Source organism: Bidens hawaiensis, unplaced genomic scaffold (assembly GCF_021521415.1).
Source record: "Bidens hawaiensis isolate Kalapana, Puna unplaced genomic scaffold, B.hawaiensis_p1.1 tig00002617_1, whole genome shotgun sequence".
NCBI lineage: Eukaryota > Viridiplantae > Streptophyta > Magnoliopsida > Asterales > Asteraceae > Bidens > Bidens hawaiensis.
Genome location: NW_027491142.1, coordinates 2,858,043 through 2,872,157, shown reverse-complemented (window position 1 = coordinate 2,872,157; position 14,115 = coordinate 2,858,043). Strand labels below are relative to the sequence as shown.

The window sequence follows — 14,115 nt, the reverse complement described above, 5'->3', positions numbered from 1 at the left end:
GCTCAAGAAAGGAAACCTCAAATGAGAGGAAATTCATTTTGAGTTTACAAAAATGAGGAAACATGGCTGGCAACTTCCCTATCATCCTCTTCAGGTGTGTCTTTTAGGGTTTCTGAAATAATTTACCAAAATGGCACCATCTTGTTGGATTCTTTTTGGTTTTAATATTTGGTCTTGACCACTAGTATCCATGTCATTGTTGAATCTTGCAATTTTAACTGGTTTTCAAGATTCACCAATTTAGCTTATGGGTGTGTAGGGTTTTTAAAATTTTCACTTTTTGGGTGTTATATGTGCAGGTGGTGGCTGTTTCAGTGTTTCTTGCATTGGGATTTGCTTTCTATGTATTCTTTGCTCCTTTTGTGGGGAAGAAGATGTATGAATATATTGTGATGGGGGTCTACACTCCTCTAGTAAGCTCTCATCTATCTCAACTCATTCTATATTTTGTGTTCATCAACATTTTCAACAACTTTTTGGGCTCAAAAAGCCAAATATGATTGTAAAACTTAAGTCTTTTGTTACCAGATTATATGTGCATTTGGGTTGTATATTTGGTGTGCTGGTGCTGATCCAGCAGACTCAGGGGTTTTCAAGTCTAGAAAGTATTGTAAAACCCGTGACAGCAAAACAAACGCTCGAAAACAAGGATCCAAACATGGTGAAGAATCTTTAAGTAAAGACCTGAACCATGATACTCTTTTGGGTTTGATTCCTTGTGCTATCACGTGCCATTGCTCGAGAACAGGAAACGAGTCTGATGAACACCATACAAGTGAAGATGGCATGTTCTACTGCAGTTTGTGTGAAGTTGAGGTGGGTTTGACTTTTTAGTTCTTTTCTGACTTTCAAGTTGACTTTATGTTTTCAAAAATTGAAATAAATTGAACAAGTGAATCAAACTTTGTTATATAATGTTGGATGGCATAAACAAGTTGATGAAAAATTTGCACCCGAATTTAAACCTATTTCAACATTAGAAGTCATAAACTTGACCCGTAAAGTCAAGAGTCAAAATTATTGGACCTTCTAATATGTTGATTTGATTTGGTTGCAGGTATCCAAGTATAGCAAACACTGCAGAGTCTGTGACAAATGTGTCGACCGATTTGACCATCATTGCAGGGTATACTGTTGTAATTATTTGAATACATATATTAGGGGTGTGCAACTTAACCGCCATAACCGTTAACCGAACCAAAACCGACATAACCGAACCAATTTTAACCGATAACCGTCATAACCGATGGGTCGGTTTAATAAATTTTTAAAAAACGCCAAATATGCGTCGGTTTTGGTTAAAGATAATTCCAAAACCACCATAACCGAACCGACCCATTTATTTAACCAACAATATGGTTGGGATTAACTTCCACCAACATGTTGTCGGATTATATCATTTTGATGATTTTGGTTCTATGTTTGTTATAAAATTAAGTTGAATTTCATTGTTGGATTATATAATATCATTCTCGTTTTTTATAATTTTGTATTAATATTATGGATTATGTACATTTTTGTATTATGTCATATCATTTTTTTGTAATGATTGGTGCCAAACATTTAGGCCCAAGTTATATTGTTTTGGTTATGGTTAACCGACCCATTATAACCTTCAAAACCGATTAACCAAAACCGCCATAACGGTGTCGGTTATGGTTATGATTATCCATTAACCGACATGTCGGTTATGGTTATGGGTTTGGCTCAAATCCGCCCCAAACCGACCCATGCACGCCCCTAACATATTTTACAGTTACCTTCTGGTTAAATAACTTTGTATTTTTTTTTTTTTTTGCAGTGGCTCAATAACTGTGTTGGAAAAAGAAACTATAAAAAGTTCTTCACACTTATGGTATCTGCTCTTCTCCTGGTAAGATCCAACCTATGAGATATATCATATATAGATGTATTGACTTTTAGTCAAAATTTCAACATCTAACAATGTTTGACTTTCACAAACAAAGCTTATACTCCAATGGTCAACCGGAATCGTTGTGCTGATAAGTTGCGCCATCGACCACAAAAGATACACATCTGAAGTATCTTCAAAGTTAGGAAGCAGCTTCACATTAGCACCTTATGTTGCAGTTGTGGTTAGCAACTAATTTGACTTTTTAAAAATTAAAATTGATAACCTTTGACTAATACTAGTCAAAATCTGGCAGGCAGTATGCACTATTTTGGCAATGATTGCAACACTCCCACTGGTCCAGCTCTTCTTCTTTCACATACTTCTCATTAAAAAGGTAAACTTCATTAATACCTAACATTTATTTTATCTTGTCCTCAATGTGTCAAGATAACGGGTGGGTCAGTTAGGTAACAGTCAAAACGGTTTCAGTTCGAAATGGGCTGACTGTATACGCTAATGGTTATAGGGAATTAGCACATATGATTACATCATAGCATTAAGGGAGCAGGAGCATCAAGAATTTGGGGGCCCACAAAGTCCTCAAATGTCGCCAGCTAGCTCGCTCACGGGTTTCAGCAGCGTCAGTTCGTTTAATACTTTCCGCCAAGGAGCTTGGTGTACGCCTCCACGGTTGTTTGTAGAAGATCAGGTAACATCTATGTCCCATATTTTTGGCGGGTCGGGTAACTTAATCAAGGTGTGTTTTTGTTAATTGTGTGTTTGTTTATTACAGTATGATGTGGTCCCACCTGAGACCAGTTCAGTTAGCTCACTAGGGAAAAAGGTTCTTGATGATCCCATCAAGAAAAAGAACCCAGCGGCTGTGAAGATTAGCCCATGGACCTTGGCCCGTTTAAATGCAGAAGACGTCTCACGAGCCGCAGCAGAGGCCCGAAAGAAGTCAAAGATCCTGCAGCATGTGTCAAGAAAAGAAGTTGGTCAAACAGGTTCAAATTCAAATAGGCTCGAAAGGGATAGAAGCTTTGGAAGAAGTGACCGCCACATGTCTTCCTCAAGGCTAGGAAGCAAGCAACAGGTCCATGTAACTGAGAGCAAAACTTCTAGAAGCTTCAGGAATGAAGATAGAACAACAGACGGGATTTTGTCTCGTTTGATGCCTGTGCAGCTTGAATCTCATGGTGTATTCAGAGCCATCAGTTCATCACCGGATAGCAGCCTGGACTCGCCTAATATCCAACCATGTATGTTATCTTCAGGAGCAGAAGATGCTCTCGTCTCTGGCGGACCTGAGAAGCAGGGGATTGTGCCCTTTAATAGATCGACGAGTGATGGATATGATGCATCGGGTGGGGAAGATAGTGACCGGGTCCCTTCACGAGCGCTGGTAAGATCTGGAAACACGAGTGCACGCCTCTTTGATGTGGATAAAGATGACAGAATAGGTAGACTAAAAATGCCTTCATCCTCAAAATTAAGCTACCCGAATGAAAGCAAGATTTGAAAATTGACTTGTCTAAATGAAAAGTCAGATTCTTTAACATATGTGTTAAGACAGTTAAAATGATTATCTGCAGTAGTTAACATATTCACATTGCTCTTATAACATGATAACCATAATTTACAGCATACAGTAGTAATTTGTTCACATCTGCAATTCGAAAGTGCCAACAGAACCATAATTCTAGACATCATTGACACTAATGAGGGACCTTCTCATTATCAAAAGGCAAGCTGACATACTCTCGTGCAAACTCCTCAGCAATTTCAATTGCTAATTCACCATGTAAGGCCTTGCAGTACATATACAACACAGTATTTGCGGATGTATTGTAAAGCAAAAACAAAGTCAAGACGCTAGTACCAGTAACCAACTGCAAGACAAAAGGCCAGCTCTTCCATCCGTTGACCGCATCAAACTGCATCACATTGTTCGAGTTCATCCACGCCCAACACCCAATCAAAGCCCCAAAGAGCAACAGTAACGACAACGAAACAGACTTCATCCCTTTAACTAAATAAGAGCTCCGCCACAACGGCTCAAAGCCCCATTTTGACTCAGTCACAACAACCACGCATGCTAGCGACCAATTCACTAGGAAATTGATAATGAATAAGCCTAAGCTTAGAGCTGCACCATGTTAGACACAATGTAATTAATTAGTACAATAACAGAGGTAGCAATATGTAGATATAAATGAGCTAAGTGTAGAGCCGAACTCTTGTACAAACCCTAATTACAATTACAGCTAATACAATTTCACACTGTACAACCGAGCTCAATACGCTCGTTCAAGGTACTGCACAAGCTCAAGCTGAACTTCGGCTTGCTTAAAAGTTTTCTTTTGTTCAAAATATATAAACAACTAAAATGTATATAAATTAATTAACAAACAATAAACAAGTTCCGCTTGAAAAAGCTACTCTACTCACAAACCAAGGTCGTCTAGTTTGCAGTCGTAATTTACAGAGACTTTAGAAAGTTAGTTTGTCTCACCAAGGACGGCGCAGAATAGGAAGTGTAATCGATTAAGCGAAACAGAATAAGCATCGCCGCGAGTGAAAGAACTTGACCGTGGAAGGTAGAGGATAGGGATTGTTGGTAAGTGTTGCGTGGGATTGTCGGTTATTACGAGGAACTGGAGTACAAATTGGTAACGATGATAGAGTAGGGGGCGTTTGTGTGTGTCTCTCCACGTCGCAAGATAGATCACACCTCATGCACGCTACGCTACCTTCTTTCTATAAATAACTGGAAAACCCCTTTTACCTTTTTCAGTTTTCTCTTAAAAATATACCATCAGACTTGTTTATGAGTTATGTGAGATCGGACTGATAATAAAATGAGGCAAGCTTTTTCGACAAGTAAAGTTTGTTTAGTTTTTGAGCTTGAGGTTTACCCACGTATGAGAAGCTCGTGTAGGTTGGTCGGTATATCTTAACTTCTGTATATTACTTTCATTACACAACCGAGCTTTGGCTCGTTTAAAATGCATTATCTCAAGATGAGCTTAGGCGCGCTTAACTTTTTTCTTTTTTTCCAAAATATACAAAATAGTTAAAAACGTATATAAATTAATCAAAATATAATCAACCGAGCTAGAGCTCTAGAAGAAAGTGCTTGAAACAAGCCAAGCTTTATTATAATTTGGTTACTAATGAACTAAAAATGTTAATTTGACTAGATCATATCACTAAAATTATAGCTGCTTTTCATCAAAGCAGGGGCGTAGTGGTAGAACAATCAAAAAGTAAGAAACGGTATAGATGTCAGAGTTAAAACAGTTTATTATTTTATTTTTGTTTAACAAGAAGGATAAACAATTTAATCGTGAATTTTGAAGATCAGTTAGTATGAATGATTGAAACTTCAAAAGTGTTACGTCTAAGTAAATGATAGAAATTATGAGTGACTTTTAAAAACATTGTAAACTAAGGTTGTAATATAAGGTTGTAGATTAAGTATAAATATTAAATCAAACAGTAGTAAGATGTAAAATGCATTTAATATTATTTGTAATCGTCTTAAGAAACAAATTGGAGTGATCACAAGTAAAAGTAAAATAGCAGGAAAATGAAGGTCCAATTCACAAAATCAGGAAAAGGGAAAGTAAATAAAAAAAAAGGTAGCAAAAATAGAAGCAAATCAAGGCCCGATCCATCAACACAAAAAATTACGCCTTGCCGGGGATCGAACCCGGGTTACCCGGGTGACAGGCGTGAATACTTACCACTATACTACGACTTGCTTACCTTTTTTTTTAACATAAACTATATATATGATTATTTTAGTGTGTCAAACCGACGCACAATATATTAAAGCTCTTATATATATTATCAATTGAAACACCTTCTAACAACAATATCTATCATCATTTATTAATATTGGACGAGGGATCTCTCTAAATAATAAGGTATCATAGTTTTATTAACTTTAGACGAGAATCTTTTTAGATTTTATGAAAATAATATTTAAGAAGGTGATGATACTTCTTCATCAAGTGTCCCATTAATACATCAAGCAATACACGTTGACAACGCATTGCTACTTGTGATTATCACTTGTTGATTATACAATTTATACTCGTTCATATTATTGTTGCTTAAAGCATCAATAAATTAGGAGTTTACGAACCCTCTCTTCTCCATGTCAGTAAACGTTGTTTAATCTTGTGTTTGTGTTAAGGGTGACAATCTTGATCCAAACCCTTTCAAATGGGTCAATTTGAGTTGTTTTAAAAATTAAATGAGTTGATTTGGGTAAAAGGTTTTAACTAAATATGAGTCATTTTAAATTCCATCATTTTTATTTTTGGGTCAAAATGGGTTTACAAGTTCAAAGAATTGGGTCGATTTGGGTTAGCGTCCTAAGGAAATGTGACAAGTCTCGGATTGGGACGGGTTTTCATACAAGACAGGTTTCGACACGAAACATGTTTCAGATTGGAACGTGTTCGGTTCATGTTTTAAGCCAACACGAGTTTTCACCCGTGACGGGTTGGGTTTTGGTTTCTTTTTGGTCGATTCGGGACTCGTTTTTGTCCGCTTTTTCTGTTTCGGTTCGATTCTCGGGGGTTTTTTTTTATTGAACGAGGCCAACATAGGAAACATTTTAGTGTTTTACTTTTTTTGTTTATGTTTTATATTTTGAGTTATAATTTTTTTATTATTATTTTTGAATATTTTTTTGAGGGTTTTTGATCTTTATAGAAAACCCCTTAAAAAATTCAAAAAATAAAAAATAAAAAAATCATAACTTAAAATATAAATAAAAAACAAAAATTTTAAAAAAACTAAAATGTTTCCGCCATTATTCCCGTTCATAAAAAAAAAAAAAAAAACTCGAAACCTGGTTCGACTCTAACCTATTCCAACCCAAACCAAAACAACCCTTTTTTTAATTGACCCGTTCTGACCCAAACTCATTCTTACCCAAACTCGTTTTGACCCATGACTCATTTCAACTCATGACTCGTTCGACCCGACCCGACCCAACCCAACCCATTTGCCACCTCTAGTTTGTGCGCGCGCTTTATTTTATAATAATAAAAAGAGTCGAACAAGTTGTTCAATCTTGTGTTTGTGTGTTCGATCAAGGGGCTGATTTCCAACAAAGAAAAGGTGATAGATTAAAAGTGATGTCAACAGTTTAGACTATGTGTAGTGGAGTGACTATAAATTGGGACGAATTGCGACATGTGACAAATGGTGAGTTTTTCTTTTTGGGTTGTAGCGGTGTGGTAGCCACACACACACACACACACACACACACACACACACACACATATATATATATATCACATCATAATATGTCATTATGGGCGTATAATCTGTCCAACGTATAAGTCTTGCCAACGTGCAAGCACTTTCGGCGGGTAAGTCTATAACGTATAAGCCATACATACACGGCTATATGCATTTGCGCTACATACATACACGCCACGTACATACATACATGCTGCTATACATATACAACGTATATACTTATACGCCGTATAAGCCCTGTTTCAACGTTTATATACGCGTTTTTGGGGTTTTTCTTCGATTCCGGCGTCGTTAACCACCATGGTTGATCGGGGTTTGATCATTTATAGTCTGGGTAGCTTCGGGGTGTCCAGATATGAGCTAAGGTGGTCCTTAAACTCGTTTTTGGTTGATTAAACGTCTGAACAAAGCTAGATCTAGATCCAAACGACTCATACGGCATCATGGGGCTGCGATGTCGGGTTCCACTAGGTTGGTACAACTGAGATAAATCATTTCTTACATTCGGTTGGTCTCAGATTGTTAGTAGAGTAGAGAGTGTTTGGCTTAAGTGGGTGTTTTTGAATGTGTAGGCTAAGGTGTGGAATGAATGGAAATGGAAAGGATTAGGGTTTAAGAGATATTTACACTCCCTTAAGCCCATGGACCTTAGGCCCATCTTTCTTTTTTGGTCCATAATTAATTCCATCTAACTAGCATATTTAACCTTCCATCTTTATTATTTTATTATTTCTCTACTAACTCAAGTGAACTTTTCCATCATTAATAATTAATATATAAAGTATTATTCTTAGAAATTTTGGGATGTTACAATACACACACACACACACACATATATATGTGAAAGTAAAAAGGGCTCGTTAAAATGAATGAGATAAATTTAAGCCACTAATTTAGATGTGTTTTCTGGATAAATTGTGATGTATTAGACTTGTTCATTTCCATTTCAAATTGTTCATTTAGATTTAAATGGATGAACATGAATGCACACGGACATGCCCTTATTTTTTATGAACGAACATGAACAAAGTAATGATAAGGTACCTTGTAATACCAAGGATTCCATTATGCCAATGGCCTATTGTTTCCCATATTATGAAAGACGAAGCTAAATATTTAGGTCTAAATGTAAACAAAATATGTAACCTCCATTGTGACCGAATCTCAATCAAATACGCTTCTTGTTTAAACTGGACCGTTTATGATTTATGACCCGCATCAATTGAGAAAGAAACCAACACCTTAAACTTTAACTTTCTAAACTTGTTGTATTGATGCATTAAGATTGTAACAACTCGGGTTTTCGAACTTATACTTTTATCCGACTTGGTTCAATGTTCGGATTGTTTTATTAAATATATTGTGTTTATCGAGTTTAAATTTGTTTAATTATTAAGATATTGTTATTATTAACATATTATTTAATTATTTAAAAGTAATCTTTATTGTTTTTACTCTTTTAACCCAAAGTATAAGTTTTAAATCCTTTTGTATCCAACTCCAAACTTCAAGGTCTAATATGTGATTATCGTTATAACCCACTTTCCAAACTGGAATATCCATTTACCCATATTCTTATCTAAAGGGTTTTCTTGTACCCAAATCTAAATATCACCAATTTGGTTAATGAATCTTTGTGTAATTTATGATTTTGATCTCGTAATCGTTTATACCTATCAATCACGGCCTAACCGACTCTTTAAACGAGTTAACAATATCAATTAGTGAACCGTTTTCCTTTTTACTTAAGCCGACAACCCTAGTTACTTACTGAACACGAAATCGTTTATAATTTTACAATTAATTATGAATATTCGATCCTTAGATAGTGGCCGACATAACCCCTCTATTTAATTTGATCAACACACTTGTTTATAACTCGTTCTATTAACTCTTTCGCCGACCAATGTCGTTATCAATCAGTCCACTTTTGTTCACTTATTGAGGTAATTGATTTCATGATTTTAGTCGCGTCTAGGTGTAGATCAAAAGCCCCAACGTTGATTTGATTAATAGGGACGGGATAAAACCAATTGATTGATTAGGGCTTTTAATAAAATCTGATTCGTTTATGTTTATGTATATAACTAATGGAAACTGTCTAACTTTGCGCATTACTGGTAACCCAGTTGGTTAAACATGTTAGCTATGGAGGGCAGAGGTCACGGGTTCGAACCTCTTCCATTCCTTTTTTCTTTTATTTTTGGTAAATATTTATTAAAATCATTTTTATTAAGTATAATAATAATAATATTATTAAATAAATTACTTTATTACAAACCGACTTATTAATACTTGTTTTTCACACGTTTTCATTCGTAGATGTTGTATATGTAAGCATATACGTATATATATAAATATATAATAACTTGGAAACTAATATTTAAATATATATAAAAATCAAGTAAACTAATTTTATATATGTTTATAAAACTACAAATAATAATTATTAAGTTATGTTTTTATAAATTAAAATAATTGTTTTATATAATAAATATTTATATATAATATTATATTATTATAATATTTACTTAATATTGGTTATCGCGTTATATTAAATCTTTACTTAAGCGTATTCGTTACTCTTGTTTCTTTTAGGCTTTAACGTTCGTATGTGACTTTTTCCGTCTTCTCATTTTCGTAATCGTCTTTTGTTCGTCTTAGAGGTGAGTACCACACTCCCTTCTTTTTACTCGTTTTCTCACGTTTTGGGGACATATGCGTAAATTGTATTTCTCATAAATACTTATACACAAAATTGCAACTATTGTCTTATGTGTTTACAACCTATACTTTACTTGTTTATGTGCTTATATGCTTTTGCATTCGGAGAGGTCCAACATAGTCGCAGAATAGTATGATCATACGCCAGTCGTTATAGCTTTGTGCTTCTCGACATCTCAATTATACTTGATCATTTGGTTAATTTGTTATTCTCATATGACTTGTTGCGATTACTTATTTTCTATATGAACATTTAAACTGTTGTGTTGCTCACTCAACCTTGTGTTGACAAAACCATGCTATTTTCAACGCATATGCAGGTTATCGTTTGATGTGAAGTAACTGAAGTACAAGATCACTTAAGGATTTATGCTAGAAGAAAACTTAATGAGACATATTGTTATGGATTGATATATGTACTTCATTTATTTGGATTTTGTATGGATGTTTTTTATTTGGAAATTTATTTAATAGATATCGAAACTTTTAATAATGCATGATAGTAACTTTTGAAAAGCTGTGAGCAATCAGTTCACGCCTCGGCATTTTCGCCGTAGGTTGGGGTGTGACAAAGATATTTATTCCTAAATTTACCTTGTTTTCAACATATTTGATATCTGGTGATAAAATATCAGTAAGTTGCTACTCGCTACCAAAACAATTCAGCAATGTTCTTGAAATAAGATTTTTTAATCATGTCAAATGCTTCAACATTTGAGATTCTTTTGCAATATAAAGTTGGTATTACCTACAAGTGATTATTTTCTTTTTAGTTTTTTAATAAACAGATTATGGTAGTGAACATATGATGTGGTGAAAACAGTCAATTAAATATTAACTAAACTAAACAAGTAATAAAAACTAGACTTATAACTCAACTATATAAAACACCGGCAAGTGAACCGGTCAATTGTACTAAAGCTAAGTAAGTCCGGAATATTGAAACCACAAGACTCTATAAATTACGTTAATTAACTAGTTAGACTCGACTTACGACACGACTATTTATTATTAATGTTTAAAGGGGTTTTTTTTTAAACTAGGATTTAACTAAGAAAGCAAATAAACAAGTAAACAAGAAATAAGCAATTAAACACAAGATCGAAACCAATCAGAGAAGGAATCTACCTAGGTAAGAATCCCATGCATCAACAATCATCAAGCAATGGACAAATAACATGATTATGAAAACTGATTTCTAAACATATTCATCTAACAATACCCTAAGGATCCTTGACTGAATCAAACGAAATCCCAAAGAACAATTATTAGATTATTAAGCAATCAGTTATATTGACTTCCTTAAGGTTATCAAATAAGGTTAATTAATAGTATCTAAAGCAAGCAATCTTACGAAACGCAAAACTCTAGATAACTTGATAAACTTAACATGACATCATGAACAAGGATCAACACAATAAGCAAGAATATTGTCACTACTATCCTAACATGCAATTGACCAAGACACATGAACAACTCCTCACCTTACAGCTATTGGAATTTAGAAGAACATTCAAAACCCTAACCAACTATCAACAAGCTTCTATGATCTAATGGGCCCATTCAATCACAATAATCAAAACACCAAGTAATGATTAAACATAAACCCTAAATCTAAAGAACACAATCAAGAGATATAAGATCTATGTGAAGCTATACTTAACAATCAATCAAGATAATAAACATTCATATGCATCATGAAAGCAAAATCAAGTCTTTTACTATTAAAATAACGAAACCATAATCAAAACATTAGCCCAAAGCAAGAATCAAGTCTTAAACATGTTCATCAAACCTAGGTAGACATAAAGTATAGCCTAGAATCATTATTGAAAACATCCTAAACAAGTATTAAAAACAAAGAGGAAAGACATGATAAATAATGAACAAGGAACAAAAATTAGAGAGATAAAACCCTTTGCGATTGATCCTTGAACACCCGGATGAAAGCTTGATGATCCTCCTTGATTCCTAGCCTCAAAACCTTCAAAAACCCTTGGAAAATCGGCTCCAAGAATGCTTAGATCGGCTAGGTTTTGCAAGAGATGTTTATATAACGAAAATCGGGCTTGGGCTTGCAATTTTTGGCTGACCAGAAGGCCTAGGCGCCGCGCGAAGGCATATTGACTTTTTCCTTAGCGCGGCGCGACGTGCTCTTATGCATGGCCAACGAATTTTGTTGTTATTTCATGTTAAATCTTGCAAAAACTTGATAAATATCTCCCTTGATCTCCAAGTAATGATAAGAAGCTTCTAGACCTTCTTTCCCTTAACTAACAAGCCATCAACTTTATGAAAACGTAACAAGACATTAGTGATTTAAACCATATAATCATTTACGAACAAACACGAACATAAACTTCTCATAAAATGATAGAAAGAATTAAAGCTTAACATGCAAGACACCAAAAGATATAAAACACGTAAACATATAATTAACTTGACTCAAAACTTAAATTAAAGAAAGGTAAACGAAACACGAATCAAACCGAACTCAAAACATTAAAGACACAACTTTACACGGGATACGATATGTATAAATAGACGTATTTCAACATACTATTGTTGTAACAAAAATAATTATTAAATGTTGAACACAGTAGAGCGTCAATCGATTGATTTCGTCATATCAATTGAATAATGGATCTAGTTATATGATATATGTTTATGTGTATATAACTTGATAATATTAATCGAAGTGTTGAGAGGACAATTGGGCAGAGTAACGACACATGAGTAATAACTTTATAAACACTTAAATTATGAATTGGCTTAACAGCCTATATATAGAAGACGAATGTCATTCGTTACAAAATCCGTAACGAATGGCCTTCATTCGTCTTCATTACATAAGTAACCAAAATGGTATAGCGAATGACTCATTCGCTATACCCAATTCGTCAACATTGCATGACGAATGGATATAATAAATAACGACTAATATCCTTTTGTTAAACATCATTAACGAATGGACATATAACAATAACGATTAAGGTTCATTCGTTAAACATCCTTGACGAATGAACCATATTAAACACCCAAATGGTCTCATTCGTTAAACATCCTTAACGAATGAGCCATGATATAACGTATGAGACTTAATTACTAAAATGCCCTTTACATTAAAATAATAATAACAAATTACAAAACAATTACAAAGACTCGAGACGACAAAACCGTGTACTTACATTAAAGGTAAAATAAAGTTGCATACCTTTTCTTTTTACCTAATTATAGAGACTTCATTCTCGTATCATAAAACGTGTATTGTCTCACAAAAATGTATTATTTGCTCATTTTTTACGAAATTCGCCGAAGATAAAACACACGTTTGACACTACAATTATTAAAATATTAATGTAAAAAAAGGTTTTAAACTACATATTACCAACATACAAAGGCACACACATACCCAAGAGCACATAATAAAAACATATTACACATAGAGTAGAAACAACTGACCTTGAGTGTAGTACCAAGACACTCTCATAAGATTGCTACTTCAAAGAAATAGCACGCAACTCAAGTTTCAAGAACTATTCTTCATTTGTAATATGCGAAATTATATTATTTCTTTACTTATGTGCAAAACTGCAGATAACACATTTGTTCAATTTAGATACTTAAACTTACAAATAAGTAAAACATGTAGTAATATTAAGTTGAAAGTGAAGTTTCAAACACCAACAATATCGTTATCTAAAAAATATATTATTAAACAAAACCATATAAATCCAAAAGTCAAACAAACAGATGTGAAAAAATCAAAAGCGTTGCAAATTAAATAAGCATTTAAATTAAAGTGAGTTCTGATTTGCAAATAAATCAGGAGATAAAATAATTTACAAATCCTTAAAATAAGTTATATCCAATCTGTATAAAAGAAATTATTTTACCATGAAACCTGAAGTTTACTGGAATACCCTACTGAAGTATTTAACTAAATTAAAACCAATCCGTATGAAATTAAATATTAAAAATAACTGTTTGATCATTAAAGTCAAACTCCACCAGAATACCCTACTTATGTGTTTAGCTCAAAGCGTTAAAGCTACCATATTCAATAATCTGATACTTTAACTTTGAAAGTAAACAAACCTAATTCACTTCAGCTTGAGGCCTCAGATTAAAATTAAACATAAATTCGTAGATCACAATTTTGGAGTTTATCAGTAAAGCATCTAACATAAAATCAAGACGAATCTGGATATGGTCAAACATATAGAAACAAATATTAATAGTTGTAAAACATA

The 14,115-nt window shown here is 33.9% G+C and overlaps 2 protein-coding genes across 2 annotated transcripts in view; both read left to right on the top strand.

The window, feature by feature from the left end:
- LOC143620583 (uncharacterized) overlaps window positions 1-14,115 on the top strand; it is a 185,491-nt gene that overhangs the window by 127,871 nt on the left and 43,505 nt on the right. The gene's annotated exons all lie outside the window — the stretch shown is intronic.
- LOC143620590 (putative protein S-acyltransferase 22) lies at window positions 42-3,515 on the top strand. Its single transcript, XM_077092254.1, has 9 exons — window positions 42-94; window positions 300-413; window positions 529-816; window positions 1,058-1,126; window positions 1,802-1,873; window positions 1,968-2,096; window positions 2,169-2,249; window positions 2,382-2,564; window positions 2,649-3,515. The coding sequence occupies exons 1-9, from the start codon at window positions 53-55 to the stop codon at window positions 3,375-3,377; spliced, it is 1,707 nt and encodes a 568-aa protein (XP_076948369.1). The 5' UTR covers window positions 42-52; the 3' UTR covers window positions 3,378-3,515.